The following is a 23,296-nucleotide window of genomic DNA, read 5'->3' as shown; positions in this document are numbered from 1 at the left end:
GTCAGCCCTCAGCAGTCAACTGTATCGTGTTGAGTGCCACCCCAAATAAACATGAAATCCACTCAGACATCGTAGCTGTGCTAAGGATTGCTTCTGATTCTGCACCAATCTGATATTTGCACCAGGCGGGCAAGAAGAGGTGGAAGAACAGAAAATGCAGAGAAATACTGGTTAGAGTTACTAATGGTGCTGCCTGAAATCTCTTCTGCGTTACAGATGTTCCATAAAGAACATTTCACTTTGTCTAACAAATTATTTTGCGCTTTGTTCTGGTTTGGTTTATTTAACAATCTCTAAGCCTTAGAATTTCTTCAATTATAATTTTTTTAAAATTGTTCATCATTACTTGTTAAAACTAGGCTTCACGTTCAGCTCAATGGAATTTTGTGTCTGATCTTGTTATTTGCTGCTTTAACGGGGTAAACCAGTTTGAGCTATAGGAATTCGTTAAAGTCTTCTGAGAGATATAGTTTTAGCTTAAGTAAAATATGCTTGAGTAGAAGATTCCTAAATGGAACTGTTGGGATACTGGATGTAATCAAAGCTTGTTGAAATCAGCGGGAACTGGAAGCATTTTGCAATTGGGAGATTTAGGTTCATAGGAGGCAAATTAAAATAAATATTTATGTCAGTTTCTATGCTTTAAAGAGACAAAAGTAAAATTTTTCTGAACATAATATTAAGATGACCTGTGTGCCTCATAAGCTAATGACAATCTGGCAAGATTATGCATGAGTGCATTCATAAGAAGATTTAGGGCTTGGATCTTCTCTTAGATGCTGTGACTTGTGAAATTTAACAATACAAGTGTTCTACTTGCCATTGTGAGTAGAATGAGTAACCAGTTAAATCCTGAGGGCAGGTCACACCAAATCCATGCAAACTAAAGCGAAATAACTTTATACAAGTGCTGCTCAAGCCAAGCTTTTCTTTAAAACGTCAGGGTGTATTTTTAGGGGATTAAAGACTATAATGAAGAAATATATTTGCATTCCACTCCAATCTGACTTGGTCTTCATGTCTCTATGTAGATATTTCCAGCACTTCAGTAAGTATGGTGTTTGAATTGGCAGTATTCTACCGAAACTATTTTAAGTTTCATAAAACCATTTCCTTTCCTTTTCTAGGCCTCAGTTTAAGTGTGAGATACCAAAGAGATCAAATGCTAGCCAGAGTACATAGTATTTTTTTTCTCTCAGTCAATTAACAAACTTTTAATTCATATGTAGTCCAACACTATACATATCTTAAAAGTAAGCTAAGCAAATACCAGAACATTAGTGTTGAATATATGTTTGGGCATATCCTCCTACCACATTTGTCAGGCTTCAGAGCCCCCTGAATGTTCTATACCAAAAGAAAAAGTAACTGCTGACTATGTGACTTGACCAAGCTGGTCTAATCGATCATGTTATATTTTTGGCAGGTCGTTGTCTTTTTTGCAATTCTGGGTTTTTTTCCCTTCTGATTTCCTCTCTAACTTCCCTACAATGGGCCTTTCCATACCTATTGGAATTGTCTAAGTTTTATGCATTCCCCTTCTTTGCTAGTGGATATTTGATATATTTGTGCTATTCAACAGAACAATGTCCACATCCTCCTGCATACTTAGGCCAGATTCCACATATGTAACTGGTTAGTATCTGTACTATATTTTGAGCACTCAATGGATCCAGTGAGAAGGGGGCGATCATGATGGCAAGACTGTGCTCCAGGTAAGTACATCAGTGTCTTTAAGTGCGCTTCTCCTCCTCTGCATTTTCTGCGCGCGCTGTGTCTTCTTCATAACAGCACTCCTATTTTATCTGTAAGTGCTTATGACTTTGCTGGCTTATCTTTCTGGCGAGTCTGTGAACTCCCCAACCTCCACAACAGCCTCTCGGCACAAAACCCGTGACCACCCGCTCCCTTCCTTGGCTGCCGGGGGGAGCGCAGTCGAGGCATCACCATGGCAGGGCAAAGGCTGACACAGAAAATGATTTTCTAAGGCGGAGTTCTTAGTGCGACGGGACGCTCGCAGAAGGCAGGGTGGAGGGGCGCGGAAGATCGCGGAGTGCCGCCCTGCTCCCGCCCCTGCCGCGTCCATCCCGTTCCGTCCCGTCCCGTCCCCTCCCGTGCCCGCCGAGCCCGAGCCCGAGCCCGACCCCACCCGGCCGCCGGCCCGCCCCTCCTTCGCGGCGCTCGCTGCCGGGCTCGAAAGATGGAGGACTACGGGCGATTCCTGGCGCTCCTGGCCTCTTCGCTGCTGGTCGGCTTCGTGTCGGTCATCCTCTCCCTCGTCTGGGTCTTCCACTACCGCGAGGGGCTGAGCTGGGACGGCAGCCCGGCGGAATTCAACTGGCACCCCGTCCTCATCATCACGGGCTTCGTCTTCATCCAGGGCATCGGTGCGTCGGGTGCCGGGTCGCCGCGGTGCGGTCGGCGCGGAGCTGCGGGGGAGCCGGGCCTGCCTGGGGCCGGGGTGGCGCGGCCGGGGCTGCGCGGCGCGGGAGGCTCAGGGCGGAGCCGTCGGGACAGCCCGCGGCCGGGAGCGGTCACGGCGGGAGCGCAGCAGTCGCTCCGCAGTTCAGGGAAGCCAGCACTCCCGGGAAGGGACAAAGAGTCCCTTGTAATAAGCCAAAATTGCTACATATGGGGTTTGGGTTGTTTTGGGTTGTTTTGGTTTTTTTTTCTGCAAGCACTTGTTTATCCTGGCCCGGGGATTGCCGTGTACTTTGAGTAATGCCTGCGAGGTGTGTTTTTCCTAGGCAGCTGAATTTATGCAAGTTGAAAATCGAAATGCCAGAAATGTTGCCCTAGGAAAGTTTCTCTTCTGGCTCTCTTCCATGTCCCAAGAAGAGAAAGGAAAGTTCAGTACCACAGAAGCTTGATCCAGGAACAGGGGTTTTGCAAGAAAAAATGTAGCACCACAAGCATAATTAAAATGCAGTTTTCTTCAGGATAGACTTAGGATGAATTGTTTTGTGAAGCATATCTCTTTAATGAATCCTTTATTCTGTTGCTTAAATAACATATAATCTTTAAGATACAGGGTTGCTTCTTCTTTTTTCTTTTTTTTTTTTTCAATTTCTTTATGAGTGTATGGACTTTGGATTTCATAGAGTTCAGTCGTGGACTAACATTTTCCCATTACACTTCCAGCCAGTCAAAAGGCTGGAAGATGCCAAAGGCTGTCTTGTTCTAGCTATGAAGAGAAGGTTGTGATTTGAACATACACTGTAAATTTTTGGTTTTGAGTGGGAGTGGGACTGTTCTCAACCTTCTTGTGGCTTCAAGCTGCAAACCAGTATTGAGCAATAAAGCATATTTTGAAGTTGTTTTACATAATATTGCTCAACAGGAAGTGTAATTTCAGGCTATAAATAAGCAATGAAAACCACCTGTTGACTTCACTAAGACCTAAACTACTTAATGTGCTCAACCTATTTTTTTTTTATAAATAAGCATAGAACTTTTGAAGAAAATAGGGAGAAGCTTTCCGCAGCTTTTTGCTACGTGTTTTCTATTTTTTTTCCTCTGAAACTCAGTGTTTTTCCTGTGTCACAGAGAAAGGGTGTTGCCCCACGCCCTGTTTTGGTAAGGATATACATAAAGTAAATGGAAGTTTACCACAGCTAAGAAACCACACGCATACAAGGAATTCACTAATAATACAGCATAATTTAGGGAGGACTCCTATCACGTAATAGGAAAAGCAAAGTTGGAGACTGAAGGGGTATTGTAGTAAATCAGATGAAATACCAACAGATAAGATAACACTGTGAATCTGATTCAAATTTGGCTGATGGAAGTCTGCCACTGAATTCAAAGCAATTTGGATGACAGTGAGAAATCAGATAACTCTTTGGACACATATAAGAAAGATTAGTTGAAAGAAGGAAGGTGTAGCTAAAAAAAACTTGGTTAAATTTGAGTAAAGGATTTAAAATAATAATTAAACCAATTGTTTCTTGAGTTTATTAGTCTATACAAGGGATGGAAATGTTGTATTGTTGGTCAATAACTCTAGAATTTTGCCCTGTGCATTTGTAAAAGGACAGATGTCCTATGTCATATAAAAATATTGCAAGGTAACTCTGCTCTGTGTGATGTGTTTTAAAATCATGGTTCAAAACAGTAGTAAGGTCTGAGTCAAAAAGCTCAGTCCAGGGTGCCCAGACTGTCAAATTTCTTAACAGTACTAGAAATGTTCTGCCTTGAGAAGGCTCTTCATGAGGCTGCTTTACCATGTCACCAGCAAACATTCTAATTGGACGTTTTAACCTGGGCTGTTTAATTTTGACATGAAATTACACATCACATCTGAGTAAGTTTTTAAGAGCTTGTACTCACTGAAAGGTGAATCTTCCTTCTCTCCCCAGACTGTCTTCTTTCCTCCTGCAGATTAGAAAAGCACCAGTTATGAGAAAGGCAGGGAGAAGCACACAGAAGGGGTGATGGGGAAATAAAACCGTGTCTTTTCACAGTGATTAACAAATCTGCTGAAATTGCAATGTGTAAGTTCACACAAAGCCCTCACAGAAAGATGATTAAACCAAACTATAATACCATGTCTATGGCCTGGGCTGTAACATGATAATGAATGTTATCAACTGGCCAAACCATTAGTCAGTTATTCCTTGGTTTTCTATTGTAATGTTTATGGGAAACAACTTTGAAAATTCAAGACCCAAACAGAGATCTGAGACTATGTGAACAAGTGACTAGGGAGTTTGATAGTGCTTTTGGAAGTTAAATCAGCTAGATGACAACAAAAAAATATTATATAAAAATTTTAGCCCAGACTTGGCCCTCTGAGATCAAAGACTAAAAACTGAGATGAGGACCTATGCTCATTAAGTTTTCTTCACACAGAGTCCAGTACTCTGCTGCACCATGAATAAATTATTGACAATACTGTGGGGTATATAGTAAGAAGAATTTATTAGGAATATCCTCATGGGATGTTGAAATTTGTTTTGGGGCCTTTTGACACATCTGATTTACAAAATTAGAAGTCATTATCATTAGTACTAAGTTGGTTAATAATAGTCTAATGCAGGATATTATTGCCAGCTGGCTGAACATGAGCCAGTGTGTGCCCAGGTGGCCAAGAAGGCCAACTTGTATTTGTTAAATACTTTTGTCTCTAAAGTCAGATTATGATTCCCTTACGCTGAAGAGCATTAGCATTTTCCCATTCAAAGCAGTCTTATTGGTATCAATGTAATAGACAGTCATATCAGTATCTATGCAATTAGAGAATAGCATTATCCAAAGTTGCAAAGAGAATAAATAATAAAGCCTCTTATTTGGCCTTATCATAATGCAGAGCACTAGGGCTCAGGAGCTCAGTCCCTGGGTAGGGACCGGGTGCCCGAAGCTCGCTCGCTCATGCCAAGACCGCAGGGCTACCATCTAGCAAGCATGGTGATTATCAGCTCTATAGTGATTGCAAGCTCTCAGGATTTCAGCTCTGCTTGCTAGGTAGTGGTGCCCTGGGCTTGAGGCTGCAGCAGACGGAGAGAGAGGAGAAGGAGAAGGCGCAGGCTGTTCCACGAAGATGGCTTTATTTGGGGAGGTCCGTGAAGGGTCTCTGCTCTTCTTCTTTCTCCCCTAATGGGGTACAGTATGCTTCTTTTATAGGGTTGGAAAGGATCCAAGCTTGACCAATGGGTAAGGGGTTAACATGACATTGCCTTATAGGGTTACAGAGGTAGGTTAAGGGGTGGAGGACAAGAAAACAGGAATTTTCTTTTGCTGTTTCAGCATTCCTATTGTTCATATCCTCCATGGTGCTTTTCCTAAATCTATGGGGTTTACTACAACTCCACTTTCTGTTTTTACAAAAAAGGCATTCGCTATAGTTCTTTTGAAACAGTGAACAAGGCACGAGAACATAGCTAACACAATAACAACTACAAGGAGAATCAACAACATTCCCTTAATCAAGGATGCAGCCCATCCTGTTAATCCCCATTGCCCAAAAAGTTCATTGACCCAGTCTGGGATTCTTTCTACTTTCAAGTCCTTCACGAGATCTTTCAGTTTCTGGATGTTCGCATGGATGGATTCCGAGCGTGAAGAGAGGTTGAAGCAGCACATCCCTTCGAAGTCTTCACAGCCGTGCCCATGGGCAAGCAGCAGGAAGTCGATTGCTGCTCGATTTTGGAGCGAAGCCTGTCTTGTGGTTTCTTCTTCCTTTAAGAGATCACTCAAGGCTGCAGATGTAGCGTTAGCTTGTTTACTGAGCCAGCACCCAAGGTGATTGATTTCACCGAGGGCTTTAGCTGCAGCTACCCAGGGTAAAAACAGGGAGACAGCAATCTTTTTTTGTTTGTTCCAATCGTATAATTTAGGATCACAATTTTCATCAAATTCAGTATAGGACCTTTTTTGTCGTTTTGATTCGCTTTCTTTTTTCCAATTATGTAACAGGGTGATGTTTGGTGTAAGGGTAGAAAGTTTTCCAAGGGTACAGGGACCTCCCTGGAGTCGGGAGGGGATCCCAGCCCATACTCTGTCACCACAGATGAGAAACATTCCCTTGGGTAATACTTTGGGATGGAGAGAGGACACAGAAATCACACGAGCCGTGTAATTGCACCAATCGTGAGAGTTATAGGCTTTGTTAATTGGTGATATCTCTTTTCGATATGTGTTTTTGTTCTGGTCAATTTCTGGCCAATTGTTTTTTGGACGTCTAAAGTAAAATTTGACGCAGTATGTGGCCTTGGAGGACCCCAACAGATCTAATTCTTGGGGTTCCTCTCGAGCATCTGGCAGAATTTTTGTCCACTCGTCCCAAGTATCAACCACATTGGGTCTCTTACCTGTGGTGCGGAGAATCTCTGAGTTATAGACAGGCCAGTCATCTGCTACAAAGGGAATTCCTACTAGACATGTGGAAAGTGGGTTATCAATGCTTCCCATGGACAAGCACATGTTGTCCTGTTTTAATGTTTTTGCTAAGGTTACCCAAACATTATGGCTAGGCTGTGGGCTAATCCAGCCGAAGGCACACGGTACGGTGAAGAACATCCAGGCAGCAATGAGGACAGCAGCAACGGAGATATTTTTCATCTTTGGGCAGGAATAGGGCTTCTGATAGGGAATATAAGCAGAATTTGTTATCTTTATGATGAGAGGGTTTTCTGCCTTGTTCTTTTCTTGTTCCCCTCCTCCCCCCCTTTTTCTTTTAATTTCTAAGCTACACTATGGGAGGAGGAGTGGGTAGAGGGTTAAGGGGTTTTAAAAGATTAGGGAGGGGGAATAACGGTGTTTCTTTTTTTTTTTTCTTTTTTCTTTCTTTAAATACAAAAAAAAACCAGTGTAACAACATATAGTTCAGAGAACACTTTTGTGTTAAGGCTATCTATGGTCTGATGCAGCAGACTGTTGTTTAGCTTTTCAGTTTTGTCTGCTGTCTTGTAATGGGGTGGTCTGTTCTTGTGTTTGTGGGTATTCGGCGACGTCTTCGTCTCCAGGCAGAGCTGGTTTGGTTTTGAGGTGGTCTTGTGTTTGCCTCTGGAGCGTTCTTGTCCCCGTTTGCAGGAGTAGTGTTCTCAGTGCCTAGGTATGGCTTTATGTTTTTTCCGGGGTACCACCTCGGACCGGATGGTAGTAGCACGCACGCATATCCTCTACCCCAGGTAATCAACTGGTGAGGCCCAGAAATTTGGTGTGTTTCAGGGTCCTTCACGAGCACAGGTGGTTTCTCAGTGAGCTTTGCTTGGGTGGTATTTGCAAAGTGGCGAAGTATTGGTGGGTCAGGCTCTGATGCTGTACAGTTCAGGAAGTTGATGACGTAGAGAGCCTTGCAAAGTCTTTCCACTGGAGATGTGATTCTCATGTCTCTGTTCTGTTGATCAAGGACTCTTTTGAGGGTTTGATGTGTCCTTTCCACGATGGATTGTCCTGTGGGGTTTACAGGTATGCCGGTCTTGTGTGCTATTCCCCATTCACTGAAGAACTCCTTTAACTTGCGGGAAGTGTAGGCTGGTCCATTATCTGTTTTAATCTCTTTTGGTACACCCAGGGCGGCAAAAGCGAGGAGAAAGTGTTTTATTGTGTGCATGGTATTTTCTCCTGCATGTGATGATGCAAATACTGCTCCTGAAAACGTGTCGACCGATACATGCACGTATTTTGATCTTCCAAAAGGTGCGAAGTGAGTTACATCTGTCTGCCACAGCTGGCAGCTATTCAGACCTCGGGGATTGACTCCCATCCCCATGGATGGTATCTGATAGTTCTGACAGTTCGGACACGTAGCCACGATAGCCTTTGCCTGATCCTTTGAGAGCTTAAACATTCTCATAAGGGCAGGTATATTTTGATGAAAAAACGCGTGTGACAACTTTGCCTGGGCAAAGATGTTAGGAACATTAGCAGTTTCTGCTGCCATTGCTAATGCATCCGCTTTTCTGTTGCCTTCTGCAACAAAACCTGGGAGGTCTGTGTGTGACCTCACATGCATTATATGGTAAGGTTGCTTTCTGTGGGAGATTAGGGATATTAATTTAGAGAGCAGTTGGTACAACTTTGGATTAGAGACCTCTTTGAGAAGAGCATGTTCTGCTCTCATCGCTATCCCAGCGACATAAGCTGAATCTGTAACCAGATTGAAAGGCTCATTTTCAAACTTTTCAAAGGCTCTGACAATGGCTGCTAATTCTGCGATCTGTGGAGATCCCTCCACTATTTGTATGTCAGAGTGCCAATCTTGTGTTTGGGGGTCTCTCCATGTAACCACCGACTTGTGGGAAGACCCTGAGCCATCTGTAAAGAGTGTTAGAGCCTTGAGGGGTTTTCTACTTTGGATTTGTTTTGGAATCAAATGGAAGGTTACATCAGGGTTAAAGAGTTTGTGTTTTGGGATCTTAACTGAAATTTGGCCCGTGTAGCTATCCAGGGCAAACTGGAGGCTTTCATTGGTCTGGATCAAATCCTCAAAGTCTGTAAGAGTTATTGGTAAGTATATGCATTCGAACTCACAACCTGAAAGAGATCGAAGGCGAGTCCTTGCCTTTTTTATTAAATGTGCTATGACCTCCTGGTAGGTGGTAAGTGTCTTTGTGGGCTGGCTATTTGTAAAGATCCATTCCAGTATCAACAAAGGGTCTCGAAGCTGTGAGTCCCATTGGAATATCAGTCCATGGAATCGAGGTGCTTTTCCCAGGATGATGAACTTGAAAGGCAGACTGGGCTCGAAGCGATGGGCTTTGCATGAAGACAGGGCTTCCTGGACTTTAGTGATGGCACCTCTGGCTTCTTCTGTGAGAGTGCAGGGAGAGTCCAGGTCCTTAGGTCCGTGAAGAAGGTTGAACAAGGGAGCAAGGTCCTCTGTTGTAATTCCTAGCAGTGGACGTACCCAGTTGATGGATCCACACAAGCTGTGTAAGTCCCTGAGGGTTTTTGGGTCGTCATTTATGGTGAGCTGCTGAGGTACGATGGTCCTTTCCCGGATCTGGACTCCAAGGTAAGTCCATGGCTTGGTGTACTGGATTTTATCCTCACAAATCTCCATTCCTGCCTTTTCTATGGTTTCAATAGTCTTTTTAACTGTATTGTCCAAGTAAGCTTTGTCTGAAGCACACACCAGGATGTCATCCATGTAGTGATGGATGATAGCATCGGGGAATGATTTCCGAATGGGAGACAGGATGTGAGCCACGTACCACTGGCAAATAGTGGGGCTGTTTTTTAGTCCTTGAGGAAGATAACGCCAATGATATCTTTTGAGCGGGGCCTCCTTGTTAAGAGAGGGAACGGAAAAAGCAAACCGTGGAGCATCCTCAGGGTGCAGAGGAATGCTGAAGAAACAGTCCTTAATGTCTATGATAGCAAGTATCCAGTCTCTAGGCAGCATCGATGGGGAGGGCAGGCCAGGCTGGAGGGGGCCCATGTCCTCGATGACCTCGTTGATTCTGCGAAGGTCGTGGAGAAGCCTCCACCTGTTTGTCCCAGGCTTTGGTAGAACGAAGACTGGAGAGTTCCAAGGGCTGTTGGACTCCACTATGTGGCCTTTTGCGAGCTGTTCTTCCACGAGGGTGTTTAGGGCGCGCAATTTGGCTTTATTAAGGGGCCACTGTTCAATCCAGAGTGGCTTGTGACTTTTCCAGGTGAGACGAGGTGTTTCTGGCAGCGCGCTTACTTCAGTGACCCCAATTAGAAATCCTGAGTGGGAATATGTAGAGAAGCTCCCCACTGGGATAGAACGTCTCTGCCCCAAAGGGTGATGGGGGCCCTTACCACAAATGGACGAATGGTTGCCAGCTTGCCTTCAGGCCCTTCCACAAGGATGTTGTTCTTGCTTCTCATGGACACTGTGGCTCCACCAATCCCTGAAATCATGCCTGCAACAGGTTGTAGATCCCAGTGTGCTGGCCATTCTGAGCGGGCAATGATGGTCACATCAGCACCAGTGTCCAGCATCCCTGGTAGGTGGGTCTTCTCGCCTTTGCAGGTGAGGCCGCACTCGATGGTAGGCTTGGATGGTCCCACAACTTGTGCCCACATAGCTGTAGGGTTGAGAGGAATCTGTTCCCTGTGATCCTTTGGGAGTAAAAAGGCTTGTGCTATTGGAGTTCCCTTTGAAAGAAAAAATGGTGAGTCTATGCAGCATACCTGGACGAGAATCTCTTGTCCTGGCTGCACTGTCAGCACTTCTGGAACAACGAAGATCTCCTTTGGGCTATTAAGAGAGTCACCTATAATTAAAATATGCGAAGGACCACCTTTTGGCGCATATTTGCCTGTGGGAACACGGTGAACATTCTCGTTATTAAAGTCAATGGACAAAGCAGTTACCAGTTGACGGCAGGTTCCCATCTGGGTTGCCCCGTGGGTTGGATCCTCTTCTTGTGGTCCGGAACATCCTGGGCTGGTGCGGGGTTGGGTCTGGGTGGCCTTTGATTTGTTGTCAGCGCCCGGGGCTCGACCGGGCGGGGCAAGAAGTTTCCCGAATGCTGCTGGTAGCGCTGCTGATTCTGGGGTCTTTGGTAATTGTTACGGTGGTATCGGGGGTGTGATCTCTCTGGGCAGTCCTTTATATAATGTCCAAGATCTCCACAGTGATAGCATTTAGGTTGGTCTTTAGAAGCTATTACTGCATATGCACCAGAAACTCCTTCAGCAATACCTTTAGCAACTGCTTGGGCCACTGTATTTTCCGTGGACGTGTGACGTGTACAGCATTCCAGCATTTGCTCTATGGTGGGGTCTGTATCCATGGGTAGAGACCTCAAAATGGCTTTGCATTTTTCATTAGAGTTACACAAGGCAAGTTTACATAAGAGTTCCTTCTTTGCCTCTGTGCTCTCGATCTGTTTCTCCAAAGCATCTCTAAGTCTGTCCACAAATTTGATAAAACTTTCATCTGTCCCTTGTTTAATAGCAGAAAAATGCATTGTTGGCATTGACTCATCATGCACGAGAAGTAAAGAGGTTTTTGCTGCAAGAGCGATGTCCTGCAGTGCCTCTTTATTCAAGGTTTCCAATTGGTCTGCTGGTTTCTGTAAGTCACCTTCACCAGCTAGTTGGGCTACTGTAAAATTCGTCTTATTAGCATCCGCAGAATATGAATCTGATAACGTTTTTAAATGTCTTTTCCAATGCCTGTCCCATAACAAATATTCTGCTGGGGACAGGAGGCAGTGTGAAATATTTTTTACATCGTGGGGAAGTAAGACATGTGCTGAGAACATGGCTTCTAAGAAATTTCTAAAAATATGTGAGCTTCGCCCATGTTCTTTGGCTATATTTCTTAATTGCACTAGTTCCTTATTGGAGTTAGCTTTCCACGTCTTTATAGCGGACTCACCACCATTCCGTCCTTGCTTATATTCTACTGGGAAAGCATTAATCTTCTGTGCCAGCTCCCAGTCTCCAGCCTTTGTCGCTTCTACTTTAATAAGAGCCCATGGATCCGTGTGGATCGTATCAGAATCAGATTCACTGCAAGAGCTCTGGTCCTCTGAGGAGGACTGAGGGAGGGTTGCTATCCGTGACTTGCGCTTTTTTCGTTTAGAAGCGTTTTTCAAAGGTTTCAATGGCTGGGGGGGGAGACATGGCATGACCTGGCCGGGGGGAGGTGCCACTGGAGCTGGGATGGCAGCACAGCACACACAGGACCGGGTGGGGGGGACAGCACCGTGGGGGGTGTCTGGGACTGCGCTTGTGCGAGGTCCCCCTGCTGTGGCAGGCAGGGAGCAGGGGGAGGGGGTGGAGATGGACACGGGCTCGGGAGCGGCGGGGGTGAGGCTCGGGGAGCCCGCGGGAGGGGCCGGGCTGGTCGGAGCCGGGGCGGGGGGAGTGGGGGCGGCGGGCGCGGCGGCGGGAGGGATGGTGGGGGACATCAGCGCAGGGGTGGGGGGGTACCCAGCAGCGGGGGGAAGAGCCGACGCAGGGGTGGAGGGGGCGGCAGAGGCAGGAAAAGGGACCCCCGGGACCGGAAGCAAGGAGGAAGCCGAGCCAGGGGTAGGGGGGATGTGTGGAGTTACAGATAAGATAGGATTCGCGGAGTTGGGCAGCGCAGGTCCTGCAGGAGTGGAGGATGTGGCGGGGGGAACTGGGGTGGGCAGCGTAACCTCTGCTTTAGGAGTAGCGGAGGCGAGAGGGACTTTAGGACCAAAGGGGTGGTGTGAGATATGCAAGTGACATTCCTCTGAGTCCTTATCGATCTTGTTACTATTTGAAGAGGAAGTATCTGTTAAGCCCTGCAAGATTTTTTCTCTGTTAAATCTTTCAACGGTTTTAGTTATTATATGGAATAAAGGCAAATAGTTAGTTACAGAGAAATCCTGGTTTGTTTGGGAGATATATATTGTGTTCCCGATCATATCCCAAAACGAATTTTCAATGACTGCTTTCTTATCAGTATCAGGGTATTGCGAAATAATCCAAGTTACAAATTTTTTAAGATTAGTTTTTGAGAGCTTGCCTTTAGAAAAGGAGAAGTTGTTAGCAGATAAGATTTCTAAAATAGTTGAATATATCTCTCTCTCAGTTTTACTTAGTTTTAAAGTACTAAAAATTTTACCCATGTTAATGGTTAGCCCTTCCAGCAGAAAAAACGTGAAAAAAAAAGAAAAAAAAACCCGAAAAAAAAAGTTTTAGAGCCCCAAAGTTATGCGCGCAATATTGGCTAATACTTACAGTTCCTGGGGTCCAAGATCTGTGGAAGGGGTCTGCTGCGTCAGTTCTCCTCGGAACTTTCTGCCGTTCAGATGTAAGTTTTGAGTGTCGAACTGACCCTCCTGGGGAAAGGATTTTCTAAAACGAAAAGTCCCTTCACAGAAGGAGCGGCTTCCCGAACAGGCAATCACAGAAAACCCCAGGGGGGCTTCGTTGCTCAACCGACGGATATCGCCTCTGGGGGGGGGTCCGAATCCGAAGTCGTTGGGCTGCCACTTTAATAAAGCCTCTTATTTGGCCTTATCATAATGCAGAGCACTAGGGCTCAGGAGCTCAGTCCCTGGGTAGGGACCGGGTGCCCGAAGCTCGCTCGCTCATGCCAAGACCGCAGGGCTACCATCTAGCAAGCATGGTGATTATCAGCTCTATAGTGATTGCAAGCTCTCAGGATTTCAGCTCTGCTTGCTAGGTAGTGGTGCCCTGGGCTTGAGGCTGCAGCAGACGGAGAGAGAGGAGAAGGAGAAGGCGCAGGCTGTTCCACGAAGATGGCTTTATTTGGGGAGGTCCGTGAAGGGTCTCTGCTCTTCTTCTTTCTCCCCTAATGGGGTACAGTATGCTTCTTTTATAGGGTTGGAAAGGATCCAAGCTTGACCAATGGGTAAGGGGTTAACATGACATTGCCTTATAGGGTTACAGAGGTAGGTTAAGGGGTGGAGGACAAGAAAACAGGAATTTTCTTTTGCTGTTTCAGCATTCCTATTGTTCATATCCTCCATGGTGCTTTTCCTAAATCTATGGGGTTTACTACAAATAAATATTATAAAATAATCCTACATGCTTTCTCAACAAGCGATCTTCTCAATATAAAAATCAGGCTATATTGCTCCAATCTGACTAGTAGCAGAAAAATCAAAATCCTATGCCAAATCCCTGTTAAATCAAATTAATGACTGAGGAAAAGATGACACCAAGTTATTTACTGGGTTGTTTTTTTTTTGAAACACACTTAAGTTTGTGGGATTTTTTATAATTGATAAGAAATCCCTAAGAAGCTATATTTAAGCCTCAGTTGTATTTTCAGAGTATGCTATGCTAAGTGTATTAGAAAAAAACTTTTAGTAGACTTTAGAAGACTTAAGGTTGGATTTTGGTGTAATTTACAATGTACCTATGTGAATTATGCATAATTATTAACATCTGAAAGAAATTATTCTAAAAGGCCTAAAATCTTGTTTCTCTTCTTTCTTCAGCTATTATTGTGTACAGATTGCCCTGGACCTGGAAGTGCAGCAAACTCCTAATGAAGTTCATACATGCTGGATTAAATACTATAGCTATGATTCTTGCAATCGTTTCTATGGTAGCCGTGTTTGATTTCCACAATGCCAAGAACATTCCTAACATGTACAGTCTGCACAGCTGGATTGGGCTGACTGCTGTTATATTTTATTCTCTCCAGGTCAGAATCTAACTGTGTTTATAAACAGGTTGTAAATTTGAAGAATGTTTTTAGTAATTCAGGCAAAATAGGCATCATAACTACTGGGATAGCCATTTTACACTCTGATTTGGCAAATTATTATGTAAATGTACAAATACTGGATCACTGACTTTGAAGAAAAATGCATTTTTAAGCCTATTTTGTTTATTTGCTGGCAAAATGGCCATTAACCTACAATACAGTTACAGTGCAGTGTGTTTCTAAGCCCTATTAACTCCTGAACTTACAGCAAGTTACTTGGTTTGTTGGCGGCTTATTTAAATACAGTTAGAGCATTTATTAAGGAAGTCTCAAATGAAGTAACAGGTGGGGTTTTTTGGGGTTTTTTTGGTTTTTTTTTTTTTTTGTTTGTTTGCGGGTTTTTTGTTTGTTTGTTTGTTTTTGTTTTTGGTTTTGTTTTTCAGCTATCATAAATTTAAATATCACTTCTTGGCCTCAAGAATTTGCTAATCAGCAAAACAAGTGCATCAGGAAGCAGTAGAGATGTAAAGGATCTGACACCTGAATGAGCTACTACTGGCTAACCAGTTTTCCTGAATCAGCAGAACTTTGATAGATGTTTGTGGGCATGCTTTTAACTGCTCCTCTTGGCAGAGAATTAGCATTATTGTAATGTAAAATGAGCTAACCTAGTGTGTTTTGCATTTGGCAATGAAGAGCAACCATGCCCTGAAATTTACAGAACACATACAGATGCTTCTGCATATACATTCTGAATTCCCTATACTGTTATTACACTATGGAAATTTATTTTGTTCCTTCAAATATTTTTTCCCAAAACACTAAAATAAAAAAAGAATTAATTATCTATTATCAAGCACAGAAAAGCCTCAGCTAAGGTATTTGGGTTCTGGACTTTACTCTTCACTGCTCAGGCCAAGAGGTACAGGAAACAGTGTTAAAATAGTGTTTTTAATATTTATAAAAAAAGAAAGCATGTTGCAGCATTGTTGAGTACATTCTCTACAGCTGAATAAATAAATAAGAATGAATATGAATGAATAAGAAAAAACGTTAAAATTAAGTTTGTCCTAATAATGCAGCTATTTCAAGGACGTCTGTGCTGCCACATCACTGAGTATCACTATTTTTTCTAATGGTTAAATGAAGAACTGTGACCAAAATCTTAGTTCTACTTTTCATTTTGCTACTCTAAACACGATCAATGGCACTTAATGCCTTGCCTGTCATATCAAAAGATTCTCAGTGTTCCTTCCTCCAATCTGGGATGTAAATCTCCAGTCAGAGACTGATGTTTGTTAAGCAACTGAGCACTATAAAGAATAGTCATAAAGCAGTATCTTTGTTAACAGAGAAATCACTTGGCACTTACCAGAAGGGGCATGTCACTTGTATGCTCACATATAATACTCTGCCTGCAATAATTGTAACTATATTGTAATTAGCCGAATATAGGTTAATACAGTATAGCACAGTGACATAAATTTAGGAATAGGGCAAAAATGTGGAAAAGTAAAAAGCAACAAACCCAAAGAAATTCTGGAAAAGTAATTTGTGGGCTGGAAAAGCTATTTTCCATTGCAAGACTTTAAAAGCTCCATCTGTTTAGCAGATCTAAGATTAAGAGATTATTTGATTATGGTGTACTAAAAAGCTTCCCAGGGAGAAAATATCAGGCTCTCTAATCCATTATGGAAAGATAAAACAAGAACTGAATTAAAGCAGGATGAAATACAAATTCATGCACTGTGCCTAATTTAGCAGCAGGGGTGAGTAACAGTAAAACAAACTAAAGAAGGGCTGCAACCTCAGCATGACTGGGCAAGCCTGTGGATGCAACCATGGGACATGATGGGTTATTTTCCGTCACAAAATCAGTGCTAATAGGAGGACTAATGACCCTGAACAACTTGATGCCACCCATACATGTCTTCACTCTGTAAATGCCATGAGATCAATATATTGAGAGACCATTCCCCTTCTAAAGAAAGGCACTTAAATTTAACTGAAATTCTAACAAGATAAAATTATTTAATCCACTCAAGTCAGGAGGTTAGACTGTCTTCTGGTGTTCCTTTATGTGCAAATCTGCAATAGAGAGAACAGGGCTCAATGAGACTGTAAAAGTGTGGCTCCTCACACCTTAACTATATCAGTGAATTAGTGACACTGAAAAGTTGTGTTTCCAGTACTTAGTTTGCTTGGAGTTTTAGGACTGTTAGTAAGTTTGGACACTGATATTACGTAGGATGATTTATAAAATATTTAATGTCTGCTACCCAAGTGCTAATCCAGAATTTTGCTTTGGTTTTGATAGGAAACACATTCAAAAATAGAAATGCCAATTATTTTCAAATTTTTACCTGAAGACATATGAATGGAATTTTATGATTATTTTTGTTCTGCTCAAGAAGTGCAGCTTGTTGTCCATGTAGCCCTAACTATCAATCTGTTTTGGTTGTAGCTGTTCTTGGGTTTTGCTGTCTTTCTGCTCCCATTTGCTCCGGTTCGTCTCCGCGTAGCTCTCATGCCAATACACGTTTATTCAGGTCTCGCCATCTTTGCAACAGTGATTGCAACAGCTCTCATGGGAATCACAGAAAAGCTAATATTTGCATTGTAAGTATTTGTTTCCACTTGTTTATTAAGGTTATTCATTGCAAATACACTTCCATTTGCCCAGAATAATAAGCATCCAGTACTGGGACACTGTTTTGTTTTGTTTGTATTAAAAGACCTACCTAGCTGGAGACTGCTGTTTTTATACCAGGATTGTCTTTAAAACAATCTTTTCTGACCTCTTCTTTCTTTTTCCCCTTTCAAAGGAAAAATCCTGCATACAGTGCATCCCCACCAGAAGCAACTTTGGTCAACTGCCTTGGTCTTTTGCTTGTCATATTTGGTTCACTTATTTTGTGGATGGCAAGCAGGCCCCATTGGAAGCGGCCCCCAGCAGAGAATGCTAAAATTCTGAGGCCCATTGGAGCAACTCCTGAAGGCACAGAAGTAGAATCCACAATGACAAACAGTAGTAATGCAGATAAATCTGATCTGAGGAGCAATACTGAAGCAGCCAGAAAACAGAACATCAAATTTGATGAAGCAGGACAAAGATCAACTATGTAAAGAAAATACACAGAATAGAAGTACCTCAAAATTCTCCCTGGTGAGGGTCATTCTAATGTAGTTTTATTGATATATAAGTAGGTTGGGGGTTCATTTTCAGTATGGCTTGCTGAAAGATACTCAAGTTTTCTGCATATGTATTTAAATTCCTATAAGTCCCAAGCCTATTTTATTGGTCCATGACTAGTCCATGCCTTGTTTAAAAAAACAAGAGCATGAATGGGAATATCACATCATTGGAAACTGTCTTACATATCACTTCTTAATTTAATGCTTGCTTATATCTCTTATAGTCATGAAAAATTTAACAAGATTCCAACTAAATTTTGCTCTTGAGTGCTTTTGCAAGTTATGAATCAGCCATGAAGTATACCATAGAGAATAATTTAGTTTGTCACACATACATTTCCTGGTTCACTTTTTTAAAGCTCTGATTTCTCTAGCTGATTAACCCCTGACTGGCTGCTATGTTCTATGGGATTTGAGGTCATTCTGCACTTTACAGAGTTGCTTCATAAAAATGTTTATTCTAAAATTTTTAATTAAAAAAAAAAGAAAAGTTTGCTAGATATATTCATAAAATGTTATATTTCCTTTAGAAACTTCTGGGGGGTTTTGGTTTTTTTTTTTTTTTAATCAGAATGTATCTGTTGACCTTTCAACAAATTCTACCAAATGTACTGTATACAGATAATATTTGGCTTTGAATTATGTGCAATTATTATTGTAATCTAAGAAATGTTAAGACATCCAAATGCAGAATTTGTCTTAGTTTAAAAGCTATAGAAACACACTTAGAAAAATGTATCACTTAAACTAAGTCTTCCTTTTATCCCAGAAGGCAGCATTTTAGTATCTTTATTTGATTGCACAGTCCTGTTGATTTATGGTACTAGACTAGAAATTAGGAGGTTAGAAACCAGAAAAATCTGCTATTAGTCTCACAGAAAAAAAATTAACTTCAAGTGAGAAATACTTTCTCTGAGACACAGGTGAGCTTTGCTCTTTTAGCAAAATGCTGCCTGTTAACTGAAAGCCAGTTGAGGTGTCTCCACACTGACATCAAAAGTATTATTATCACAGGCATGAAGACATGCTTTAGTCTGTAAGCAATCTATACAAACTCTATAACTTTTTAATTTGAAATTACAGTTTTAAAGAATGCAATTTTCTCTAAATAATGAAGAGTCCCTACTGGCACTTTACTTTTATAGCTCTTTCTAGTAATTGAAGTATTAATGTATTATGCTCATTCAGTAATTTCACAGATACAAACAATATTTATACTTTTACTATTCTGGAAGAATAATTATAGTAGATTATTTGGACTGCACATGTCCAAAATGATGAGCCACTCTATTATCTCTTGTAAAAGCTGCAGAGCCCACTACAAATACAAATTTACCACTGTTCATGTTGGAATATAGAAAGTTGCAGACAGCAAATCATTTCCTATTTTTTAAATACTACATAAATTTTTATTTACTCCAGCTTTTAAAAACACTTTAATACATTAGCCTTCAACAAATGTGCCATTTTTGTAGTTCACTGTGTGTTAGTACAAACTATTTTGGACATTTGAGTTATTTTGGGTTGTCTCTGACAAGAAGTGCCTCAGTTCCTGGTATTTGATTTGTAATAATATTTTATTATTTGGTGAATGCAGTATAGAAAACTAGCATAATAAAATACTTTAAAAACTTTTCTGCTGCACCATTTGGTACTCAAGGACCACATCCCAGAGTTCTATGGTTTCACTTATATGTTTGTGGGTGACTCGGACCAACCTCACATTGGTGTATTTTTCCACTATAGAAAATACCTGCTTTTAATGTACAATTCAGGTATGACAGAAGGAACACTAACCTAAACTGCTAAACTAATGTGTGAGCATTCCTCCAGTCCCACTATGTGCAATGAATCAAACAGTGAAGCATGACAGAGGAAGTGAATAAACGAGCTCACTTGCAGTAATTTACTATGCAGCTTTCTATACTGCACTCACACAGGCAACATCCTTTTCAGTTGTTACGTATTGGCCTGTTACTGTGTCTCATCCACCTGTGAAAATTAGCTCACTCAATCCTTGCATAGTATTAGGTCACATAATAAAAGCATATGTTTATATGGAAGGTAGTCAGTTGCCTAGGGATTGTTCTGGAAGAAAGTAACTGTACAGTGTACTGGAAAAAACACAGAATCCATGACTTCTTTTGTTGCAGCACTGAGTTGAATGTATTGAAATGAACAGCTTTTAGGTGGTTGGTTCTATATGCTGTTAAATGAGCAGCATGCCTTCTGGTTTCCATTGTATTCCATGTACTGTTCAAGGGGAATGCTACTTGAAAAAAGAATGGTGGCATTTCTTTACTTCTCTATTCTCATGAAGTGCAAGGTACAAGTAACACCAAGCTTGTGGGGTCAAACCCCAGATGGGCCATTTCCTTAAGGGCTGGACTCTATCCTTCTGGGTCCCTTCCAATTGCAACCATTCTGTGATTCTGTGATATAAAACTAACTTAAAAGCAAGGATTAGCAACCTTTTGAGGGGAGCCTCCCAGAACATAATTTTGGTTTTCAATTTAGAGGTCAAACATGATAGTAGAAACTCAGCAGAAGCTGGAAGATTCCATTTGGGGAATTGATAATCAGTGATATCTCATGGGCATGAACTGTGGGATTCTGGCTGCTAATCTTTGGAAGGTCCCCATGAGATGCAGTAGCTGTGAGCTCTTAAACCTTGATCAACCTTGGTGTGTGCAATTTAAAACTGACAAAACATACTATAGACTTCTGGCTTAATTCTAAATTGATTTAAAAGGCCTCTAAGTATCCTTGCAAAAAAATGAGGTTAGTTCAATGCTAAATAAAAATGCATAGGTACCATGCATAGGAATTACTCTTTGGAGAGTAATAGTCCTAAACCTCTCCTCAAAGTGGCCTTCCATTAACTTTCCTTTCATGCAAACTTTCTCGCCTGTATTTATGAGTTATATAAATATAGTAGTAACATAGAAAATGAAAATGTATTTTCAGAGATACAAATGGAAGGTAGAACTCTAGCTTTTTCATGGGTATTTTCTGCATGTTTGGAAATCATCTACATGGTTGTTTTTACAGGAACGTGATTGTAGAGCTTACATTCCAGATTTGGATTCCTATTAAAAAACAGGAAGTTACAAAACCTAACATTGAAAGTGCTATCTTTTTAAGTTGCCTGGGAAAAAAATACTATATTTACATGCTGTCATACAGTAGTATGCACAGAAGCAGAAGAGTGTTTTTTCCAACATTAAGGAACTGAGAAATGATGGTGCAAATTAGATTCCAAAGTTGAATGTAATTACATGTATACATCTTACTACATGTAGCCAAGAATATTGCATATGATAATGTAAATATGGATTACTTGTTTACATGGATATTTTATTGAGTGACTAAAAGATATTGCCAAATATTTTCTACTTCAGAAGCCTCTTTCTTTTGCTTTTATTTCAGAACATTCCTTCCTCTGTTTTTAACTGTCCCCAAGAACCTAAAAATTTATTTTATTATCCAAAGTACTTATTTGTAGATGAGAGCAAATATTTAATTATAATGTCTGTTTTCCTTATTCTTTTTTATATATTAATAAAAGTGATTTTTTGAGCTTGTGATACTACTGAGTACAGATTTTTATTATGGTACTAAAATATAACTTTCTAAATTTGGATAAAGATCAAATTATTCGTAAATTACTTTTTGAAAACAGGAGGACAGTTGTACAAAGTTTCTTACATGTGTCTTAATTCCAACTGTTTATGGTGATCTTTATGATGAAATTTATGTAGTCTGTAGTCTTAGGAACATAGTATTTAACAGAAAGTGAAATAATTCACTGTATAAACAATTAGTATTTCACCTTCTGATCATAACAGAATTTCCTCCTAGCAGTTGTTAGAGGGAGGTTAAAAACAAACCAAAACTATCCTTTCAGGAGAATGCAATTGGGAAGATCAAGGATTCTGATATATAATGGTAACATAATGCACTGTAAGACTGAAATACCCTCAGATAAGTAACAGCCAGGCTAAGCACAGACCCCATGGAATCTTACCAAATTCAACATCTGCATATCAAGTTACTCATAAATAGGTTAATGATCAAAAAATGCTATAAAAGTAAAATCATCTGTATGAATGTATTGGTAACAACTAAGTATTAAGGTATTTTTGAGTTTAATAAGTTTAATTGGAAATTCTGAAAGCGTAGAGCATAAATTATTTGTGAATACCATAAGCTGTTGGCTAAAATTTTCCAACATTTTCATCATCGTGGATTAAAAAAACCATACTATACAAACATCAGTGTAGCAGAAAACCTGTTGTATTCAAACCTAACAATTCCCTGTTGCTGAGAACTTCCCTTAACTGTTGCCTGTAGCTGGATGTGTTGGGGAAAATTCTGGTAAAATAGTCCATGTTTTTGAAATATGGTGATTATTTAAAAATTCAGTAAAAGCTCAATTGTATTTAAAATTAAAAGAGGGGACTCAAATTTTGGCAGGAGGACTACATTTGTGTGGAAAAATGGTTTTTTTTAAGTAGTGGAGGGAACCCTTGTAACATACAATACAGATATTTGCATTGTGTTATGGTGTGAGCAACACTTGTGATCTCTGTGAGACTAATGGGCAGTAATGAGGGGTAAACTATTAATCAGGTAGAAATTCAAGTCCAGGTCAACAAAACGGATGACAACTATTCCAGGCAATTCAGCTAAGAGAAGAGAAGAGGTAGTGTTGAAAAAAATCAAGTTACTACTATATAAAAACCAGAAATCTAAAAAAATGACAGGGCCACAGCGAACTTTTACAGAAGAAGTAGAAACAATGGGTATAAATTTCAACAAGCTCAGTTATGTTCACCAAAGGTACTCATCATAGAGCCTCAACCAACATATGTTAGCATGGGGCTTGAGTTTACAGCTGAGTCCATGGCCACTCAACACTGACTACTCATTGGCTCTCAAATTCCATTATTTTGCTAGTCATCAAGTCATGTCACAGTTGTAAATACAGCTATCAGATTTGAAAAAGTTTTGAAAATGTTTGCAATTTGTAGTTCAATTTTCACAAGCTTTTCATTCCAACAAAATAAAACTCCATTGAGTAGTACTCAGATTCTGCAGGATATAAACAAATACTCGTGTGATTAATAGTGTGATGGTCTGTTTTTGTGGCAGATCCTGCCCATATGTGTATACAAGCAGTAATCCACTAGGTGGCAAGCACAACCAAAATGGCCTTTGGCAGATACTAGACCAGCCTTACTTTTAGGTGATGAGGATTGTAACTCCACAGAGTTACTTCACTTTGAAAAAAAAAGTATTTTTAAGAATTGCTTCCAGAGTTTTTAGCTGTCTTCAGGAAGAGGAGAGTTCCCTGTTACTCCAGTCTATGACTGCACTTCCCTTCATTTGTACCTGCTTTTAGAATGAAGTCAAATATTCTGGCACAGAATCACACAGAGTGCTTCTTTTGATTCCTTCCTTTGTAAGCTTACGACACACATCATGGAGCCTTGTGTACTCTGCTTGAACCTCTTGTTTTAT

The 23,296-nt window shown here is 41.1% G+C and overlaps 1 protein-coding gene across 2 annotated transcripts; it reads left to right on the top strand.

Annotated features, from left to right (window-relative positions):
* The first annotated feature begins 2,197 nt into the window (after positions 1–2,197).
* LOC118688831 (plasma membrane ascorbate-dependent reductase CYBRD1) lies at positions 2,198–21,360 on the top strand. Of its 2 annotated transcripts, none has more exons than XM_036386734.2 (4): positions 2,198–2,387; positions 14,367–14,575; positions 17,043–17,197; positions 17,404–21,360. In XM_036386734.2, the coding sequence occupies exons 1-4, from the start codon at positions 2,201–2,203 to the stop codon at positions 17,702–17,704; spliced, it is 852 nt and encodes a 283-aa protein (XP_036242627.1). In that variant the 5' UTR covers positions 2,198–2,200; the 3' UTR covers positions 17,705–21,360. The 2 variants fall into 2 exon arrangements, with proteins under 2 accessions (XP_036242627.1, XP_036242628.1); XM_036386735.2 differs by lacking the exon at positions 2,198–2,387 and adding an exon at positions 4,431–4,496.
* The last annotated feature ends 1,936 nt before the right edge of the window (positions 21,361–23,296 follow it).

This window comes from Molothrus ater, chromosome 7, assembly GCF_012460135.2.
Source record: "Molothrus ater isolate BHLD 08-10-18 breed brown headed cowbird chromosome 7, BPBGC_Mater_1.1, whole genome shotgun sequence".
Lineage (NCBI taxonomy): Eukaryota > Metazoa > Chordata > Aves > Passeriformes > Icteridae > Molothrus > Molothrus ater.
Note: the sequence above shows the minus strand (reverse complement) of the source record. Positions and strands in the feature narration are given on the sequence as shown.